The following is a 22,805-nucleotide window of genomic DNA, read 5'->3' as shown; positions in this document are numbered from 1 at the left end:
TCCTTTACTCCTCACTCAAATAAATCTCTCCATCGTATTTACTCTGAGCCAATATTGTCGGCAATTTAAAATGACCTGGCTTCCAAGGGATCTTTGAGCTTTAACCTATTTCCATGGCAGCTTGATTAAAAGGCCTTCCTCATTACTGCCACCACAGGAAAAGAGAGTATCTGCTAATGCACAATTTGAAAATGTTTTGGTTATGAAATATTAAAAGAACATTTATATTTTAAAATGACCCAGTAGACATTTCTCCAAAGAAGATGTACAAATGGCCAAAACGCACATGAAAAGATGCTCGACGTCATTAGGGAAATACAAACCAAAACCACAGTGAGATAATCATTAGAGAAATGCAAATCAAAACTACAATGAGGTATCACCTCACACCAGTCAGAATGGCCATCATCAAAAAATCTACAAACTAGGGCTTCCCTGGTGGCGCAGTGGTTGAGAGTCCGCCTGCCGATGCAGGGGACACGGGTTCGTGCCCCGGTCTGGGAAGATCCCACATGCCGCGGAGCGGCTAGGCCCGCGAGCCATGGCCGCTGAGCCTGTGCGTCCAGAGCCTGTGCTCCGCAACGGGAGAGGCCACAACAGTGAGAGGCCCGCATACCACAAAAAAAAAAAAAAAAAAAAAAAAAAAAAAAAAAATCTACAAACTATAAATGCTGGAGAGGGTGTAGAGAAAAGGGAACCCTCTTGCACTGTTGGTGGGAATGTAAATTGATACAGCCACCATGGAGAACAGTATGGAGGTTTCTTAAAAAAGTAAAAATAGAACTACCATACGACCCAGCAATCCCACTATTGGGCATATATCCTGAGAAAACCATAATTCAAAAAGAGTCATGTACCACAATGTTCACTGCAGCTCTATTTACAGTAGCCAGGACATGGAAGCAACCTAAGTGTCCATCGACCGATGATGGATAAAGAAGATGTGGTACATATATACAATGGAATATTAGCCATAAAAAGAAACGAAATTATTTGTAGTGAGGTGGATGGACCTAGAGTCTGTCATACAGAGTGAAGTAAGTCAGAAAGAGAAAAACAAATACCGTATGCTAACACATATATATGGAATCTAAAAAAAAAAAAAAAAAAAAAGGGTTCTGAAGAACCTAGGGGCAGGACAGGAATAAAGATGTAGAGAATGGACTTGAGGACATGGGTGGGGAAGGGTAAGCTGGGACGAAGTGAGACAGAGGCATGGACATATATACACACTACCAAATGTAAAATAGATAGTTGGAAGCAGCCACATAGCACAGGGAGATCAGCTCGGTGCTTTGTGACCACCTAGAGGGGTGGGATAGGGAGGGTGGGAGGGAGACGCAAGAGGGAGGAGATATGGGGATATATGTATAGCTGATTTACTTTGTTATAAAGCAGAAACTAACACACCACTGTAAAGCAATTATACTCCAACAAAGATGTTAAAAAAAAAAAAAAAAAACAGTGAGATACCACTTCACACCCACTAGGATGACCATAATAGACAGACACAGAGAAAGACAGGAAAGGAAAGAACAAGTGTTGATGAGGAGATGGAAAAACTGGAACAAGCATTTAAGTCTGCAACCTCCTTAAACTTCTGTAATATGTCGAAACAGATTTTTTTTTCTTTTAAGTTATAGACCCCCAAGCACTCACTCACTCTCACACACACACACACACACACACACACACACACACACACACACACACACGCTGAAATAAGATACAGGAACAAGGACTTAGGCAATGTGGTATCCTAAGCACTTAGAGTGAGAAAGCCAAGAAGCAACCCAATTTATAACACAAAAGTTTTCAAATATTTAGGAATTGGCAACACCAGCGCTGCTGGAAGGGAAGCACTTGGGTTTGAGAGAATTCAACAGCCTCGACTTGAAGAGCTTTGGCAAGCCCGTATGTTTTACATCTCAAGAGTAAAGACTCTTCTGGGTGCCACCTTTGCCTCCTGCCTCAAGTGGCTGTAGAGAACAGCCCCCTCCCCAAAGCTAAACATTCCATCTGTGTCCTTGACCCATTAGTTCACTATCATGCACCTGTCACCATCAATTAATTATACCTTCTCTACTGTTTATCTTCAACATCTCCTCATCCAGCTCTATTCTGAGTCTACAAAAACATGGTCGGTTCTCTTTCTACCTGAAGAAAAAAAAATCTATCTCTTGACCTTACGTCGTCTCCACTCTCCTTCCTGTCTCATTCAACCTTTTTGAAAAGAATCATTTACCTTTACTTCCACTCTTCCCCTTGATTTCTCAACCCCCAACCTTTCTTCACCCCAAAACGAAGCCATCGTTGGTACTGCCTTCAATGCTGTATTTCTCTGTCCTATCCCTGCTTCATGCAGAAACCACTCTTTTAAAGATGATCAGTGACTTTGTAATTACCAAACCCAGTGGATATTTTGATCTCATGAGTCCTGTTGAGCATACTCTCATTTGCCTATGCTGAATAGAACTTAGGAAAAAGGCCTAATGAGCAAATAAGTAGTTAGGTATGCCTCATTTCACGTAACAGATAACCTTCTGAAAAGAGTTATTCATTCTTCAGATTTACTACATTGAACTTTGTTTAATGAATCAGGGGAGCTTGCTATTTAAAGGAACCCTGGGGTGAATCCCTCTGCAAACAGAATTTCCTTCTGTAATAAGCATCATTATTGCCAATGTACATGGCTTCATAAATTTGTTTCTTCCTATTTCAAGCTTCCTTAAAGCGATATACCTACTCTCTGCCTCACCCTTATAATTACCTTCTGGGTTGTTTATGCATAGGAATCTGGATTGCTGGTAAAATCAAGGGCATCTACACTCTGTAAATGAAATAACACAAGTGAAGAAAGAGTTCAACACAGCTCCCAGCACATGGTAGATATCAAATGAATGCCAACTATTTGTATTAATTGGTAATACTGAGAACAGAAAGCAAAAAAGGGAAGTGGACTAAACATAAAACTTCCATATATGTTTTAAGCCAAAAAAAATTTTTTTAATCACTTGGGATACCATTTTGAACCCACTAGGATGGCTATAAAAGAAAAAAAGAAAAAAAAGGAAAATCACAAGTGTTGGCAAGTATATAGAGAAATTGGAACCCTCATACCTTGCTGGCGGGGATGTAAAATGGCACAGTCACTGGGGAAAACAGTTTGGCAGTTCCTCGAAAACTTAAACATAGAATTACCATTTAATTCCATTCCCTGGTATATAGCCAAAACAACTGAAAGCAAGTGTTCACACAAAAACTTGTACAACAAATGTTCAAACGACATTATTCATAATATTTGGGCTGGGGAAAAGAGGGGGTGGGAAGTGATGGGTATGGGGTTTCTTTTTGGGGTGATGAAAATGTCCTGAAATTAGATGGTGGTGACTGTAAAACACTGTGAATATAATAAAAGCCACTGACTTATACACTTTGGTGAATTTTATGTTATGTGAATTTTATCCCAATTTTAAAAAAAATACAAGGATGGAAGCGGATATCAGAGAGGAGAGGAGATGCAATGCTGCTGGTTTTGAAGAAAGAGGAAGGGGCCTGAGCCAAGGAATGCAGGTGGCCTCTAGAGACTGGAAAGGGAAGGAACAAATTCTCCCCTAGAGCCTTCAGAAAGGACACAGCCCTGCCTACCCACCCACCCCCCTTTTTTTTAACATCTTTATTGGAGTACAATTGCTTTACAATGGTGTGTTAGTTTCTGCTGTATAACAAAGTGAATCAGCCATACATATACATATATCCCCATATCTCCTCCCTCTTGCATCTCCCTCCCTCCCACCCTCCCTATCCCACCCCTCTAGGTGGTCACAAAGCACCGAGCTGATCTCCCTGTGCTATGCGGCTGCTTCCCACTAGTTATCTATTTTACGTTTGGTAGTGTATATATGTCCATGCCACTCTCTCACTTTGTCACAGCTTACCCTTCCCCCTCCCCATATCCTCAAGTCCATTCTCTAGTCGGTCTGTGCCTTTATTCCCATCTTGCCCCTAGGTTCTTCATGACCTTTTTTTTTCTCTTCTTAGATTCCATATATATGTGTTAGCATACGGTATTTGTTTTTCTCTTTCTGACTTACTTCACTCTGTACGTCAGACTCTAGGTCCATCCACCTCACTACAAATAACTCAATTTCATTTCTTTTTATGGCTGAGTAATATTCCATTGTATATATGTGCCACATCTTCTTTATCCATTCATCTGTCGATGGACACTTACCTCACTACCCCTCTACCTCACTACAGCTCATATTAAGCTGCATGAGTTTCTTGTAAATTTCGGAGACTAATCCTTTATCAGTTGCTTCATTTGCAAATATTTTCTCCCATTCTGAGGGTTGTCTTTTCATCTTGTTTATGGTTTCCTTTGCTGTGCAAAAGATTTTAAGTTTCATTAGGTCCCATGTGTTTAATTTTGTTTTTATTTCCATTTCTCTAGGAGGTGGGTCAAAAAGGATCTTGCTGTGATTTATGTCAGAGAGTGTTCTGCCTATGTTTTCCTCTAAGAGTTTTATAGTGTCTGGCCTTACATGTAGGTCTTTAATCCATTTTGAGTTTATTTTTGTGTATGGTGTTAGGGAGTGTTCTAATTTCATTCTTTTACATGTAGCTGTCCAGTTTTCCCAGCACCACTTATTGAAGAGGCTGTCTTTTCTCCATTGTATATTCTTGCCTCCTTTATCAAAGATAAGGTGACCATATGTGCGTGGGTTTATCTCTGGGTTTTCTATCCTGTTCCATTGACACCTTGATATTAATCCAATGAGACTGATTTTGGACTTCTGACTTCCAGAACTACAAGCTAAAAAATTTTTGCTGTTTATGTCACTTAAAAAAAAAAATAACCTGGGTTTCCCTGGTGGCGCAGTGGTTGAGAATCTGCCTGCTAATGCAGGGGACACGGGTTCGAGCCCTGGTCTGAGAGGATCCCACATGCCACGGAGCAACTAGGCCCGTGAGCCACAACTACTGAGCCTGTGCGTTTGGAGCCTGTGCTCCGCAACGGGAGAGGCCGCGACAGTGAGAGGCCCGCGCACCGCAATGAAGAGTGGCCCCCGCTTGCCACAACTAGAGAAAGCCCTCGCACAGAAACGAAGATCCAACACAGCAAAAATAAATTAATTAATTAATAAACTCCTACCCCCAACATCTAAAAAAAATAAATAAGCTGAATGTTTAAAAAAAAATTAAAAGAAAATAATAACCTGGTGTGAGGATGAGGGAGTGGGTAAGGACAGAGATGAAACATAAGTGCTGAAACTAGGTGATGAGAACATGAGGGTTCACTGCACTGAATCTCTCTGCTTTGGTATGCTTGATATTTCCCATAATGAAAAGTTTTTTTGAAACTATATATGCATATATATGTTGGAACCTTCAAAAAATCCTATCTGCAAAGCATTACAATAACCCATTAAATATTTCAAGGTTTAATCTTAAAATATTTACATTTTATAGCACTTGATACTTTGGTAAAGCACTTTCACATGTATCATATTTTATATTAGTTTGTAAGGAAGTATTTTACAATCTATGAAACAAAAGTATAGTAGATTGTCCCAGAAAAGCTACTATTTCTGGGTGGGAAATCTGGACAAACATTTCATTTGCTCAGTCTTGATATGTCCCGTTTCCTCTTGTCAGCTTTTAAATTGCTTCTTCTATGCAATTCAACAAATATTTACTGCATACCCACTACATGACAGAAAACTATTTTTCCTATTTATATCAAACTAACAGAAAATATTGCTCCTAACCAAAAATAAGTAACAAATAAATTAAAGAGCATCAAGGTTAAAAGGAAATCTTGCCATCTGCAACGACATGATGGACTTGGAGGGTGTTATGCTAAGGTAAATAAGTCATACAGAGAAAGACAAATACTGTTATGGTATCACTTATATGTGGAATCTAAAAAATACAACAAACTAGTGACTGTAACAAAAAAAGAAACAGACTCATAGATATAGAGAACAAACTAGTAGTTACCGGGGGGAGAGGAAAGAGGGGAGAGGTAATGTAGGGGTAGGGGATTAAGAGGTACAAACTATTATGTATAAGATAAGCTACAGGGACATATCGCACAATACCGGGAACATAGCCAATATTCTATAATAACTATAATGGAGTGTAACCTTTAAAAATTGTGATCACTAGATTGTACACCTGTAATTTACATAATATTATACATTAACTATACTTCAATAAAATTATAGGGACAAATTTTTTTTTTTAAAGAACAGTCACAAAGCCTGATTTAATTCAGGTACTGGAAAGTTGAACTAATGATTCACTATTTATTAACTTATCTACTTGGGAAGCTAAAAACATATATATTTAACAGTACAAGAAAAAGAAGCCAACTAGAAAGTGAAGTTAGACTTCTTACTGATTATTTCATATTAAGAAAAACAAATGCTGCATTACAAATTTCTTCCTATTAATCCCATGAGTTTACCACTACCCAAAACAAAACTGGGTCCATAATAAATACAAATGCATCCTTCCAGCAAAGCTCCCTTCATGAAAATTGAAGCAAACATTAAATTTCTAAGTGAAATTAAAAACTAAAGACTTGGGCTTCCCTGGTGGCGCAGTGGTTGAGAGTCCGCCTGCTGATGCAGGGGACACGAGTTCGTGCCCCGGTCCGGGAAGATCCCACATGCCGCGGAGCGGCTGGGCCCGTGAGCCATGGCCACTGAGCCTGCGCATCCGGAGCCTGTGCTCCGCAACGGGAGAGGCCACAACAGTGAGAGGCCCGCGTACCGCGAAAAAAAAAAAAAAAAATAATTTTAGAAGGGACTTCCCTGGTGGTGCAGTGGTTAAGAATCTGCCTGCCAATGCAGGGGACACGGGTTCGAGCCCTGGTCCAGGAAGATCCCACATGCCACAGAGCAACTAAGCCTGTGTGCCACAACTACTGAGCCCATGAGCCACAACTACTGGACCCGCGTGCTTAGGGCCCATGCTCCACAACAAAGAGAAGTCACCGCAATGAGAAGCCCACGCACCACAACGAAGAGTAGCCCCCGCTCGCCGCAACTAGAGAAAAACCCGCGTTCAGCAACAAAGACCCATCGCAGACAAAAATAAATTATTTTAAAAAAGATTTTTAGAAGACAACATAGGTGTAAATCTTTATGACTTAGGATTAAGCAATGGTTTCTTAGCTAAAACACCAAAAGCACAAGCAAACAAAGAAAACATAGGTAAAGTGGACTTCATCAAGATTTTAAAACTTTGTACTCCACAGGACACCATCAAGAAAACAGACAACCCATTAAATGGGAGAAAGTTTTTGACAATCAGATATCTGAGAAGAGATTAGTATCTAGATTATATAAAGAACCATTTTAACTCAACAATAAAAAGACACAGCCCAATTTTAAAATGGGCAAAGGATCTGAACAGATATTTCTCCAAGGAAGATAATAAAGGTACATTTAAAAAAAAATTCAACATCGTTAGCTGTCAGGGAAATGCAAATCAAAACCACAAAGAGATACCATTTCATACCCACTAGGGTGATTATCAAAAAGAAAGATAATATTATCAAAAGAAAGATAATATCAAAAAGAAAGATAATAATGGGTGTTGATGCAGATGTGGAGAAAATGGAACCCTCATACACAGCTGGTGCCTACGTAAAATGATGCAGCCACTTTGGAAAACAGTCCGGCAGTTCCTCAAAAGGTTAAATATAGAGTTATACATGATTCAGCAATTATATTCCTAGATATACACCCAAGAAAAATGAAAACATATGTCCACACAAAAACTTGCACATGGATGTTCATAGCAGCATTACTCATAACAGCCAAAAAGTGGAAACAACCCAAATGTCCATCAAAGGTGAATGGACAAAATATGATATATCCATAGAATGGAATGTTACTTGACAATAAAAACAAAGCACTGACACGTGCTACGACATGAATGAATCTTGAAAACATTATGCTACAAAAAAAAACCCAGTCACAAAAGGCCATTGTGTATGATTCTACTTACATGAAATGTCCAGAATAGGCACATCTATAAAGACACGTAGGGTAGTGGTTGCCAGGCAATGGGGAAGATAGAGGATTTGGAAGCAACAGGCAAGAAGTAAGAGGTTTCTTTTGGGGGTGATGAAAGGTTCTAAAACTGATTGTGCTGATGGTTACACAGTTCTATGAATAAACCAAAAGCCCTTGACTTGTACATTTCACATGGGTGAATTGTATGGTATACTGAATTATACCTCAATAAAACTTTTTTAAAAAAGAAATGAAAATTTAAACAATAATTATGTTACATGTTTACTGGGTCTCCATCTGACAGTTAACTCCCCTGGGCAGGAGTCCCTTATCTATCTTATTACCCTTCACCTTCCCAAGGGCAGTAAAAAGGCCTAGTAAAAGGACCAAAGTCGATTATTAATAACAGACACCTCCCAGCAAAGCTGCTGTAAGACGAATTTCTTTGGGGGGAAAAAGAGTTTGTTTGCAGTCTGACTTTCATGTTTAAGTCAGAGATACTCTCCTACATTAAATCTCTCTCCACCGCAGATATGCACTACAAATTTATGAAGAAATTTAATTCTCTAGATGCTTCTACTCACTGCTTTTACCCAGACCATAGGAAACCAGACTTAAAGATACTCTGGATCCACCTTGGGCATTCTGGAGACTTCCATTCTCTCAGTTCTGGCTTCAGTGTCTATGCATGAGTCTACTATGTTTCACCAGCAGGTGTCGCTGTCTAACCTTTGCTCTTTAAGTACCGAACTTCATACACTCCTAGTTGCCAGGAAGTGCTGCATAATTCCCCTTATGCATAGTGTGGTCTACACATAGAGAGCAACTTCCTTCCAATACAGTACGGAGAGGGAGAGAAAAAAGAGTAACTGTACAGTGGAATAACCTGATAAGCACTATCTCAAGTCAGGTGATCAAGGTTAACATCAACAGTGATAAATACTGTCAATGATAGTATACACCCCTTATATGATGTAATGAGAAAGGTACTTTACCCCTGTGCTTTTCCTCCTCAAAACACATCACTCCAGGCTAACTATGAGAAAAACATCAGACAAATCTCAACGAAGGGACATTCTACAAAATGCCTGCCTGGTACTCCTCAAAACTGTCCAGGTCATCAAAAACAAAGAAAGCCTCAGAAACTGTCACAATCAAGAGGAGCCTGGGACCAAGGAGACACGACAACTAAATGTAATGTGTTACCCTGGATGGGATCCTGGAACAGGAAAAGGGCATTAGGCAAAAAATGAGGAAATCTGAATAAAGGACTTCTAGTCAATAATAATGTATCATTACTGGTTCATTATTTGTGACAAATGCGCCACACTAATAAGCAAAACTGGGTGTGGGGTCTATGAGAATTTGCTGTACTATCTTTGCAATAATTCTGTAAATCTAATACTGTTCTAAAATAAAAGTCTGTTTTTAAAAACTTCACTAGCTGCCAATTTTGCCAAATTAAGATTTTAAGGAATAGTTCCAACTGTTTAAAACTATAGTTTCTTTTTCGGCATGTTTTTAAGTGATTAGAAGACAGAAAAGCAAAACTTCAGGCCTGGAGAGCAAAGGGAATAGATGGGGGGGGCGGTTTCCTGAGAAAGAATGGAGCCCCAGGCAAAACCCATCATCCCCATCACAGCACTAGCAACGTGGCCACTTCTGCCTTGAAAACTAAGAAAACTGCCAGTGCGTTCACAGCATATTCAGCCTTTTCCAACCAGGAGGGGAAGACTGGAAGATGCAGTGGTAGCAGGAAAACTGGCAGTGCTAAGAAGTTATCCAGCCAAGGTTTTTACTGAAAGATAAAGCCCTGCTGAAGAGTTTTATGACCCAAATTGCCCTAAAGCCCCAAAGCCCAAGAAACATCTGAGGTCTAAACAGTTATTTATACTAAAAAAAAAAAGTAGAGAAGTACTCAATACATATGTTGCTTTTAAGTAGTCTTTTAAATTTTATTTGCTCTAGTTTTGTTTTTTAAAATGTGCAGCTAAGGGCTTCCCTGGTGGCGCAGTGGTTGAGAGTCTGCCTGCCGATGCAAGGGACACGGGTTCGTGTCCCAATCCGGGAAGATCCCACATGCCGCAGAGCGGCTGGGCCCGTGAGCCATGGCTGCTGAGCCTGCGCATCCGGAGCCTGTGCTCTGCAATGGGAGAGGCCACAGCAGTGAGAGGCCCGCGTACCACAAAAAAAAAAAAAAAAAAAAAGTGCAGCTATAATAACAAATAAATAGTATGTTTCTTCAATAAATAGTTAACTGGCTTTTGGTTTGTTTTCTTAAAGGAAAAACTGTGGTTGAGTGGATTGTGTGCTAGATTCCTGCTCTCAGAATTACCCATGTCTAAAGAAAGCCCAACCAGCTGTAATCTGAGACATCTTTCTCCACCTGGGGGCAGCTATCCAAACCGCAAGAATGGAGTCCAGGAAGGGTGAAACAGACAGTCTTTAAGGAGGCAGCAAATGAGAATTAGGATTCTCCATACCTCAAAAAATTGTTATAATAAAAGTGAAAATCTAACCCAACCCACCCAAGAAACCAGCATACTGTATAGCGCATCAGAAATCAAAACCCAAAAGGTGAACTGTATTATACAGCATCCATAAAATGTACATTTGATGGGTGAATCTGGTATGAAATGTAAGGTAGAGTTCGTCCATAGTTTAAAGGGTGAGAGTTGAGTGAACACCGTCAGGAAAGAGAATGCAGGAAAAGTGAGTAACAAGCTGTACTGACTTAGTACCTACGGGAATGAGATGAGTGGGCTGGGATTCTTCCAGTTTGTTCCTCAACCAGTCAAAATCCTGGTATCTTCGACGAACAGAATATTCTGGCAGGTCAAACTCCACCCGAGTACTCTGCAAATGAGGACAGTGGAACAAAATCAGGGTAAGGGAAGAGTAGCATACCTTGGCAGAATGGAAGGAAAAAAGCTCTCTTTGAATAACCTGGGCAAGAACACACTTTTCTTCCACCAAACGCACCAGCCAAATGGCAGGGCTTACCAACACGGAATGACAAGTCCAGGCCACGGGGTCCAGTTAAAAATTTCAAGGATCTAGAATGAAAATGCTGAGGTTTCATTTCCCCCTATCTCAGGAAATGGAACCATCCCTCAGAATTGTGCTTGGAAACATTTGATTCATTTCCTCCAAGTTTAACTCTGAGAATTTCTTTTAGCAGAATAATTCCACTGAGGATATTGCTACTGAATCCAAATCTGTGAATCTGTTAAAAAAAAAAAAGTTTCCACTTTCTGCTAAATATGCTGACAAGTTTTGCCAAAGGCAGAGGGGAAACAAACAAAAAGTAGAGATAACAGATCACCTGCTCATTTAGGAACCAGACTAGATGAAAACAGAAAAGGTTTTGCCCAATCTTCCATATTCTGCCAGGACCATAAGCTTGAAACTATATTGTATTTTAGATGATTTTTTAAATCTAGAAGGAAAAATTGTAAAATATCATTGTATTGCAAAAAAAAAAATCCCTGAATTTAAGTTTTCTGAAACGTGATTGCAACACTTTGATAACAAAAACCAATTTTAAATAAAATTAATTTATACCAAAGCAGGAGTTTTATACATTAACTTGCCCAAACCAAAATTATGCCTCAGATAAGCCATTTTTCCCTGTGAGGGTACCAACTATATGACGGTCACAGTTCTCAGAGGTTAAAGCACAAGATAAATATGGTTCAAACTACATTTTATAAATTTATTGAAATCTTTCAAGCCAAAAGTCTGTTTAAATCCATGGAACCAAGAAAATCTTAAAAACACATGAACAAGGGACTTCCCTGGTGGTGCGGTGGTTAAGAATCTGGCTGCCAATGCAGGGGACATGAGTTCAATCCCTAGTCCAGGAAGATCCCACATGCTGCGGAGCAACTAAGCCCGTGTGCCACAACTGCTGAGCCTGCACTCTAGAGCCCACGTGACACAACTACTGAAGCCCACATGCCACAACGACTGAAGCCTGCGTGCATAGAGCCTGTGCTCCACAACAAAAGAAGCTACGGCAACGAGAAGCCCGCGCACCACATGAAGAGTGGCCCCCACTCGCCACAACTAGAGAAAGCCCGGGCACAACAACAGAGACCCAACGCAGCCAAAAAAAAATTTTTTTAAAGGACAGTAACTTAAAAAACAAAAAAACTGGGGCTTCCCTGGTGGCACAGTGGTTGAGAATCTGCCTGCTAATGCAGGGGACAGGGGTTCGAGCCCTGGTCTGGGAAGATCCCACATGCCGCAGAGCAACTAGGCCCATGAGCCACAACTACTGAGCCTGAGCGTCTGGAGCCTGTGCTCCGCAACAAGAGAGGCCACGATAGTGAGAGGCCCGCGCACCGCGATGAAGAGTGGCCCCGCTTGCCACAACTAGAGAAAGCCCTCGCACAGAAACAAAGACCAAACACAGCCAAAAGTAAATAAATAAAATTTAAAACAAAAAGTAACAAATGTTCAAGTACAATTGGCGTCTTTAAAAAAAAACAAACAAACAAAACACATGAACAAGAGTCATCCATCAAAGCAGCAGCCAGTGAACAGCTTTGGTATCAAAAATTATTTCATCCTTCCCAGAAGCCAGGCTCACGGTCTGAGCAAAACTGTGAAGTTAAAGGACTCAGTCTTGGACTAAACCCCAACTAACTCTTTCTGCCTCTTCTCCCCTTTTCAAAGTTTCACACACCGGCATACGCCCATGAAACACAACCTTTCCGTATGATGCGGGGGTAGGGGTGGGAAGACATGGGGAAATTTGTTTAATTTAGGCATTTGTGATTTAATGAGAAGACTCCCCAAAGGAATTAGCATTTTAGAACTAGAGAGAGAGAGAGACAGAGAGAGAGAGAAAGAGAGAGAGAGGCAGAGAGAGGGAAAAAATAAATAGAATAGTTAAATCCAAATCACTACTGATGCATCTTTACGCATAAGGGTGACAGAAATATTGGCAGCAGTAGCCTGGCACTCCTCCTGAGGCAGGGGCATGAGCAGTCCTAACATCCCTGAGATGCCACCAAGCCTCCCGGAGCCTCAGTTTCCTCAACAGTAAGGAGGCAGTTTGGAAGGGACATTCTTCCAGACCGCACGGAGTCCCCCAGCAGATTCTGTCTGGGGACTTGTCGATGATTATGGGCTCAGGAAAGGTCGATTTGAAGGGTGACAAACGAATGCAACTCATTTTCATTGTAAACAGAACTAAGAGAGGGCTCTACTTTCTGTCCTCTTCTGTCACATGATATCCACTGGTTGCTCCTCTTTATTATGGCTTGCAAAACCACTTCATTAAATTATAGTCTATGTAACATTTCTATTCTAACTTTGAAATCAATCTGTGGTAACTACAAAAAGCAGTATGTATGATAAAACACAAGTTTTGTTTCTGCTGTAACCAATTTTACTTTGGAGCAACTGCTTTTTTTTTTCCTTCTATTTATTTAGGTTCGACACACTTATTTTAAAACTTCAGGAAAATTAAAGAAATAAAAAATAAAAGATCAGCCATAATCCCTCTAAATGGAGATAAATGCAATTAATATTATGGTTTATATCTTTCCATGTTTTTTTCTATGCACAGTCCCTCATATTTTCCTATGTCTCTTTAATACATCTTGGACATCTTTCTGTGTCAGTAAGTTCAGATCTACATAATCATCTTTAACACACATGGAGATAACGTAATTAAACCAAATCCCCATTTAGGTTGTTACCAATTTTTCAATCAATAAACCATACTACGGTAAACATCACTGATAATTCTCTTGAAATTACCAAAGAATATACATGAAAGATGAAAGAGTATACGTATCTTTAATCGACAAATTGTTTCCAGTTATAGACTGATTTATATTCTTAGCATATAGTCTCAATACTGGTTATCTTTGATGGAAGTATAACTGAAAAATAACATGTCATCTTTGTTTTACTTTTGCTTCTTTAATGACTGTCGTGGTTGAACATCCTTTCAAGTGTTTGTTGGCTGTATATTTTTCTTCTTTTGTGAGAAGTCTTTTTTTATATTTGTGAGTCTAGTCTTTTCCATTTGTGAAAGCTCTTTATAGTGATCTACCTATCATAACTGCCAAATGGCTTTTATTATACAGAATTTAAAAATTGTTATATAGTCAAATTCATCCATTTTTTTCCCTTTATGGTTGCTACTTTTAGTGTCATTGATAAGAAGTCTGTCTTCATTGCAAGCTTTTGAAAATATTCACCTGAATTATCTCCTTTATTTATGGCATACATGTATACATATATATAAAATTGCTGCCATGCTACTTCTAGGAATCTATCATTAGAAAATAATTTTTAAACTGTGGCAAAGATACCTGTATAATGATGTTCACTGCAATATTATTTAAAATAACAAATTCAGGGCTTCCCTGGTGGCACAGTAGTTGAGAGTCTGCCTGCCGATGCAGGGGACACGGGTTCGTGCCCCGGTCCGGGAAGATCACACATGCCGTGGAGCGGCTGGGCCCGTGAGCCATGGCCGCTGAGCCTGTGCGTCCGGAGCCTGTGCTCCGCAACGGGAGAGACCACAACAGTGAGAGGCCCGCGTACCGCAAAAAAAAAAAAAAAAAAAAAAAAAAAATTCAAAGCAACCTAAATGTCCAAAGATAAAAAACAGGGAAATCATGGTATATTTATTCTATGTTTATCAATAATCGTGTCTGTAAAACATTTTTAATGACAAAAATGCTTCAGTATTAATTTTAAGAAGAAACAGTAGGATACAAAATTAATTATACATATTTTATGAATTCATTGGTATTGAAATTTTCAACATAAAAAGTTAGAAGAAAAATCTAGCACTTATGATGACAACCTTACATTCAACTTTATTTCCAAACTTTCTAACATTCTTATACAATACTTATAGTCACACACAGAAAACCTCATTTTTTAAAACAGCTCCTTTGGGCTTCCCTGGTGGCGCAGTGGTTGAGAGTCCGCCTGCCGATGCAGGGGACACGGGTTCGTGCCCCGGTCTGGGAGGATCCCACATGCCGCGGAGCGGCTGGGCCCATGAGCCACAGCCGCTGAGCCTGCGTGTCTGGAGACTGTGCTCCGGGGCAGGAGAGCCCACAACAGTGAGAGGCCCGCGTACCGCAAAGTGGGGGAAAAAAAAAACAGCTCCTTTAAGGACAGGAGATTTAATAAATCAGTAAAATTTGTTTGATGCTTTGGAAAGCAATAACATAAAAAAAAACCATCATGAAAGAGAAGGATGCTCACACTCTCTGACCTGATAATTATTTTACTTATTTTTACCACCACTTGTTCTAGAAAAGATAGAGTGATATGTGGAATATGATCAAATGACATAAATTAGAAGCAGGTGAGCAAGATAAAGAAAAACAAGGACAGAGAGAAAAAGTAGAGCTGGGAACGAGGCTAGCAAAACACACTCACCTTGGAATTCTGCACACTTGTTAAAATTGGGCCACAGACATTACTGTGAATTTCTGGAAAGAAATCTAGTCCGTTATAGGACATACAGTGCTCATAAAATATGCAGGCCAATAAAACCCCAATTATGAATCTGTAGTAAAATTTTCCTCTGTGAAATTCAGGGTCTGACTTAGAAAGAAAAATAAAGTACTAATAAGTGTTTATCTCTATTTTCTAGTATCTGTGGTAAACAAAACAATAAAAAAGAAAGTGCACACCCACAAGTCCATAATCAGAGGCGACCACTTTACAGTTTTGTTCTGTGTCCTTCCTTACTGTGTCCCATACTCTAGAATGCCCCACAAAGATCATAAGGTCATTCGTACGCACCTAAAGTCAGATCTACAAACAGGTAACTGAGCACAAGAGTCGTAATGAAGAATATTCATTCTCACCATTGCACCCTGTGAATATCTCCTTGGTCATCTCTAGGCATCGCTGCCAAATTTTGTTAAGTTTAATACTTTGGAAGACCCAGCACAGAGCCACAATAAAATCAGTCCCCCAGGAGCACATACAGTCCCCTGGGACTCACCGTCCCACAAAAAAACTCCTCTTTATTCCCTAGGAGCTGATGGGCCCAGTGACTATGGCCTGGAGCCTTTCCCAAGAATTTTCAGTCAACTGAAAAGTTGATTTTACAGTCAACTCACTCTAGAGAGGCTTTGTCTCTGTCAGAAATGCCATCCGTCCAGGCCACAGCTGGATCCTAACAAGTCTGAGTTACCCCCTCCCCCCAGAAAAGAACCTCTTCCCTTATCAAATATTAGCCAGCTAATCCCATTCTGTTTCAAAGCCCTGTAGCTCTAAGAGCACCTGAGAATGATGCTGAAGAGGTTTCTGGCCTCCTTCTTCTCAAACGAGCTTCCATTTATTTCCTCCTCCTCAGATCTTCCCACCCAGCTCTCTGGAAAACCCGTCCCGTAAGTAATAAAGTCCTGTAGTTCCTCAACCTGCTCAAATTCTGAAAGCTGGCTCTCCCCTGAGAATACAGCCCCCTTGCTGTCCCATCAAGTGGAAAGCTGCTGGTGTCCTTACATTTCACAAACCTCTAAGACCAAGACCAAGAGTTGCTGTTGAAGAAAAAAAAAAAAAAGAGTTGCTGTTGACATCCTGCTCCCTCCACACCACTCCTCCCACCCCGGAAAATCCTTTCAAGGCTCATGCCATCAGGTTATAGACACCTCTACCTCTCCTCACACCTGTCATCTGCTGACACCTCTGGCCTTTCTCCTGATTCCCCTGAGAGCACCTTGTTCTCGGGCTTCATAATCTGGGTGCCCTCAAGACGCAGGTGGCTCACACACACAACACCCACCTTTAAGCCAATTACACCTCACTCCATTGCCACGGCCTCTCCACAGACTTTGTCATCACACAGAAATTCAGACGTCTCCCTCTCTAACTGGCACTTCCTATATTTCAGACTCTTCCATCTCCCAGTACCCCTTGTTTTTCAGCCTCGGGACCTACAGTTCTTGACAATCCAACCACTCCTGTCTTTACTTTCCTCCATACTCAGTATCAATTCCACCAACCATCACTTCAGCATCTTACTTGCCCACATCCTAAATGCCCCTTCCACACTGTCATTCATACAACTCTGGCAAAAATGCAATCACCTACTGCCTGCTTTTCTAGACTTAGGCACAGTCTGGAAGAAAAACAAAATCAGGGAAACACACTGACTGAAGCAATAAATTCTACAACTGGACCCTCAACACTGTCAAGCAATCTCTTGATACTTCCTTAGTCAACTCTCTTCCCCATTTTCCCCATACTTCCTTAGTCGACTCTCCGTGAGTTAACGCAAAGCCTGTAGAAGTTTTGAAAGCTTCTACGCCCCACTTCAAAACCTCCCCCTTCACTCTTCACGAAGACCTCATCATCTATTCATAGAGAAAACTGCAGATATAAGCAAAGAACCCCTCAACGTCCTGCCACAAAACAAAAACAAAAACAAACCACTTCCCTTCTTCTTCCAGAAACAATGGAAAAAGTATGCTTCTCCCATCAGAGGCCAATCTCTCCCTCCACTTCTGCCGGGGACACTCTCCGCCCACCTCCTCAGAGGCTTCCATCCTGCTCTCCAACCTTCAACCCACAGTCTCCTTCTCCACCAACAATAGCCACGTGGCACTTAAACAAGTCTCTTTCACCCTTAAAAAACAAACAAAATGCCTCTCCCCCTCAAAGCCACATCCCCCCTCCAGCTACTGTTCTCTCACTCACTTTCATCACCAAAATACCAACACTCACCACGTCTTTTCCTTCTTACTTCCCACTCATCCTAACCCACTGCACACTGCTGCACCCCCCCATGACGCTGCTCTCACCGTAGTCATCGATAATCTTCTCATCATTAAATCTGACGTTCACTTTGTAATTCTTACATATAACTTGACCTCAGCAGCATTTAGCCTGCGTTGACCACTGAGACCTCTGAAAAGAGGAATTAATTAGGGCATAAGCCTTGGAGATGACTATCTGGCGATGGGATAAAAGACCAGGATGGCTTCCAAAGGGAGCTGAAGGCTGCTCTCTGCTTCCCCAACCTCCAGTCTATCTGCACATCATCATCAATTTCAACAGTCAGGCCATGGTAGTAGATGACAGTGCTGGTGGGGGGGATGGGAGGGGCGGTGCGGGTTACTTTCTTTTTTTTCTTTTCTTTTCTTTTTTTTTTTTTTTTTTTAACGCAGGCCTCTCTCTGTTATGGCCTCTCCCGTTGCAGAGCACAGGCTCCGGACGCGCAGGCCCAGCGGCCGTGGCTCACAGGCCTAGCCGCTCTGCAGCATGTAGGATCTTCCCGGACCGGGGCACGGACCCGTGTCCCCTGCATCGGCAGGCGGATTCTCAACCACTGCGCCACCAGGGAAGCCCAGCGGGTTACTTTCTTGAAAACCATGTCTTCTGAAAGCACAGCACAAGACAGATCTGGGTTCAAGACAGATCTGGGTTCAAGTTTTAACATGTATTAGTTGCAGGTCTTTGAGCAATTTTCTTAATATCGCTGTGTCTTAGTTTCCTCATTTGCTAAAGTAAGAATCCTACCAGTACCTACTTCACTGATTGTGAGGATTAACTGAGGATATATTTAACGCACTCAGTGCAAAATAAACGACAGCTCATCCACACGGCGGAGCACTGCTGCAGTCCTGGAAACGATGGCGTAACAGTGTGTTCACTGGCATTTACTAGCAGAGAAAGACATTTGCTTTGTATTAAGTGAATTGGCCGCAAGTAAAATACTCACTTTTGTGAATGGAGAGAGACAAATAGTTCAGAGAATTATAAATGATTATTTCTGGCTGGTGAGCTTGTAAGTGTTCTTCTATTTTATTGTTTTAGCTTACTTGAGTTTTCTAATTTCTCTACAATGAGCACATATTTACTTACATAAAATAAAATTTAAAGGGTTTCTACTGCAAAAAAAAAAAAAGTACAGCATATGGTAAAGGCTCAATAATTAGCTATTATGATGATGTTACTTTCTAGACGCCTACAGAGAAAACTGCCAGGATCTGCCAGCCCTGAGAAGGCCTCTCTCCACCACTGGAGAGAGAAGACAGCCGCGACTTAGACCTTGGTGGGGAACACGTTCCCCGCATTGGCTCTCAGCCCTAGGCTCATTTTAGCTCAGGCAAAATCAGCTCTGTACTTTGTCCAGCTTTTGTCATCAGGAATCTGAATCAGGCCTGGGAGTCAAAGCTCAAAGTCATAAAGTAAGTATTTGTACAACCTCACCCTCTGACCATTAACTTTGCTTGAGAAGCTCAGCAGGAGTGGGGTGCTGGGACAAGATCAGGAGTTTGGGACCCTGTGTTCCCATCTGTCCTCTCTCTCATCCCCATGCATCCCTACTCGGCCTTTAATACAACACTCAGAAAAAAGGTTCCAGATGCATCACCAACGTATTAAACCTGGTGTCACTATTTGAAACAGGAAAAGAAAAGGACTCTGGTTTGAGATCAGAAGTGGAATTCACAGTAAGAAGTAAAACTGAATCCTGCAACAAGTTCACCCTTAAGGTGTTGTCCTCGGAGCCAAGTGAAAATGTGGGATTGGAACTTGGAAAAATTATCCTAAGACATTATCTGACTTAGAGGAAAAGAGATAGAAATAAGAACACAATGGAGAAAGGGGAAGGAAGGACAGAGAGACAGCAGAGGAGAGAGTGGCGAGCTGCAGCACCGGCATCAGCCTGAGAATCCGCTGACAGGGAGAGAAACTGCAGGGTGGAGGACAAGCAGGGCTGGGGAAGCATCAAGACAGGTGAGCACTGCTGTGCCAGGCGGTCACCTTGACATTCAGCTGTTTAGAGCACAAATTCAAGAAAAACGTGTTTTGCATTTCACTGACTACAGGGTACAAAATAAGTTGACCCTAGGGAGAAAAAAATAAGTAACTGGAAATGATTCATGGGAGTATGTACATCATCCTAGGACCTCTGAGGATATAATACACATCTAAGCACCTAGCAATGTTGAGAAATACTACCCAGTGGCAAAAGAGACAGGGGCAGACTGTGTGAGCGCATATGCCTGTGCACACATATAAATTTCAAATGTGAACCAGGTGTGGAAAAGACAAGGCAGTAATATAGTGGTACAAGGCAGAAAATTAATAAATATTAGTTCCCACTCTTCTCTTACTCCTCCTCTCCCTGACATTAAGACTAACTACCTGTATGCAGAAAACTATAAGACACTGATGAAAGAAATTAAAGATGATACAAACAGATGGAGAGAGATACCATGTTCTTGGATTGGAAGAATCAACATTGTGAAAATGACTATATGACCCAAAGCAATCTACAGATTCAATGCAACCCCTATCAAGCTACCAATGGCATTTTTCACAGAACTAGAGCAAAAAAATTCACAATTTGTATGGAAACACAAAAGACCCTGAATAGCCAAAGCAATCCTGAGAAAGAAAAACGGAGCTGGAGGAATCAGGCTCCCAGACTTCAGACCATACTACAAAGCTACAGTAATCAAGACACTATGGTACTGGCACAAAAACAGAAATATAGGTCAACAGAACAGGATAGAAAGCCCAGAGATAAACCCAAACACATATGGTCACCTTATTTCTGATAAAGGAGGCAAGAATATACAATGGAGAAAAGACAGCCTCTTCAGTAAGTGGTGCTGGGAAAACTGGACAGCTACATGCAAAAGAATGAAATTAGAACACTCCCTAACACCATACACAAAAATAAGCTCAAAATGGATTAAAGACCTAAATGTAAGGCTAGACAATATCAAACTCTTAGAGGAAAACATAGGCAGAACACTCCATGACATAAATCACAGCAAGATCCTTTTTGACCCACCTCCTAGAGAAATGGAAATAAAAACAAAAATAAACAAATGGGACCTAATGAAACTTAAAAGCTTTTGCACAGGAAAGGAAACCATAAACAAGATGAAAAGACAACCCTCAGAATGGGAGAAAATATTTGCAAATGAAGCAACTGACAAAGGATTAATCTCCAAAATTTACAAGCAGCTCATGCAGCTCAATAGCAAAAAAACAAACAACCCAATCCAAAAATGGGCAGAAGACCTAAATAGACATTTCTCCAAAGAAGATATACAGATTGCCAACAAACACACGAAAGGATGCTCAACATCACTAATCATTAGAGAAACGCAAATCAAAACTACAATGAGGTATCACCTCACACCAGTCAGAATGGACATCATGGAAAAATCTACAAACAATAAATGCTGGAGGGGGTGTGTAGAAAAGTGAACCCTCTTGCACTGTTGGTGGGAATGTAAATTGATACAGCCACTATGGAGAACAGCACGGAGGTTCCTTAAAAAACTAAAAATAGAACCACCATACAACCCAGCAAACCCACTACTGGGCATATACCCTGAGAAAACCATAATTCAAAAAGAGTCATGTACCACAGTGTCCATTGCAGCTCTATTTACAATAGCCAGGACATGGAAGCAACCTAAGTGTCCATGGCCAGATGAATGGATAAAAATGATGTGGCACATATATACAATGGAATATTACTCGGCCATAAAAAGAAAGGAAATTGAGTTATCTGTAGTGAGGTGAATGAACCTAGAGTGTGTCATACAGAGTGAAGTAAGTCAGAAAGAAAAAAATACTGTATGCTAACACATATATATGGAATCTGAAAAAAAAAAGGTTCTGCAGAACCTAGGGGCAGGACTGGAATAAAGACGCAGACGTAGAGAATGGACTTGAGGACATGGGGAGGGGGATGCATAAGCTGGGACGAAGTGAGAGAGTGGCATGGACATATATACACACTACCAAATGTAAAATAGATAGTTGGAAGAAGTCGTATAGCACAGGGAGGTCAGCTCGGTGCTTTGGGACCACCTAGAGGAGTGGGAGGGGAGGGTGGGAGGGAGATGCAAGAGGGAGGAGATATGGGGATATATGTATATGGATATCTGATTCACTTTGTTATAAAAAACTAACACACCACTGTAAAGCAATTATACTCCAATAAAGATGTTAAAAAAAGGACTAATTACACCAGATTATAATCATGTTCTCATCACAGAGCCTCAGGTTGATACAATGGATGATACAATGATTAATAAATATCAAGAGTAATGAGATATTAACATGTTAAACAATATCATGATAGAAAATAAGTGAAAGTACGGGGTTTAAAAGTTTCATTTGAAAGACTGTAGTCACAATTTCTCCTTAATTTTAAGGTTAAAAGAAAAAAAAACTTATGCATAATCCTTTTAAATCTGAATATATCCACTCTCCCAAAAAGCTATACTCACAATTGTCATAAAGGTGAACAGAGTTGCACAAAGGAAAGGAAAAAGGAAAGGCAGGAATCATGGCGGTAGGACTTCAATTCTCCAAGACACTCCAGACAGGTGGAAGATAATAAAAAGACCTACTTTGGTGGTGATCCTGTAAGTGATGTAGGTCTCCATCGTACAGACATGCTTCTTGGGATCATCAACCGTGACAAAGAGGTCTCTGGTCTCACCATCAATGTCATCATCAAGTTGTAGTCTGTTGAGAAGGGAAGATGAAGAAGCTGGACTTGCAGGGCCTGCTGGAGTACCGCCGTTGGGCAAAATGAGATCCTGAAAGAAGAAAAGAATCGTCTTACAAAGTAGCTAAAAACACACACCTGGAGAACACCAGCAACAGCGGCTGGTTTAGCCAAACCAAGGAACACCTCTAAATACAAAAATAACTTTCAAAGAATCTGATCCTCTCCTTACCTACCATTTCTTAAGTAAACGAGTCTTTTACAACCAAGAGAAACACAACGGGCAATGCTCTGCA

General features: G+C 40.9%; 1 protein-coding gene across 2 annotated transcripts in view; it reads right to left on the bottom strand.

The window, feature by feature from the left end:
• Positions 1-22,805, bottom strand: part of SNX30 (sorting nexin family member 30) — a 103,227-nt gene that overhangs the window by 33,168 nt on the left and 47,254 nt on the right. The window contains exons 2-3 of one of the 2 annotated variants that reach the window (XM_082627790.1): positions 22,409-22,600; positions 10,776-10,886 (exon numbers count right to left, since the gene is read on the bottom strand). In XM_082627790.1, the coding sequence (XP_082483916.1) occupies positions 10,776-10,886; positions 22,409-22,600 (303 nt within the window). The remainder of the gene's footprint in view (positions 1-10,775; positions 10,887-22,408; positions 22,601-22,805) is intronic. The other variant, XM_082627791.1, reaches the window with a different exon arrangement.

Source organism: Mesoplodon mirus (genome assembly GCF_964341445.2).
Source record: "Mesoplodon mirus genome assembly, chromosome: 1".
NCBI lineage: Eukaryota > Metazoa > Chordata > Mammalia > Artiodactyla > Ziphiidae > Mesoplodon > Mesoplodon mirus.
Note: the sequence above shows the minus strand (reverse complement) of the source record. Positions and strands in the feature narration are given on the sequence as shown.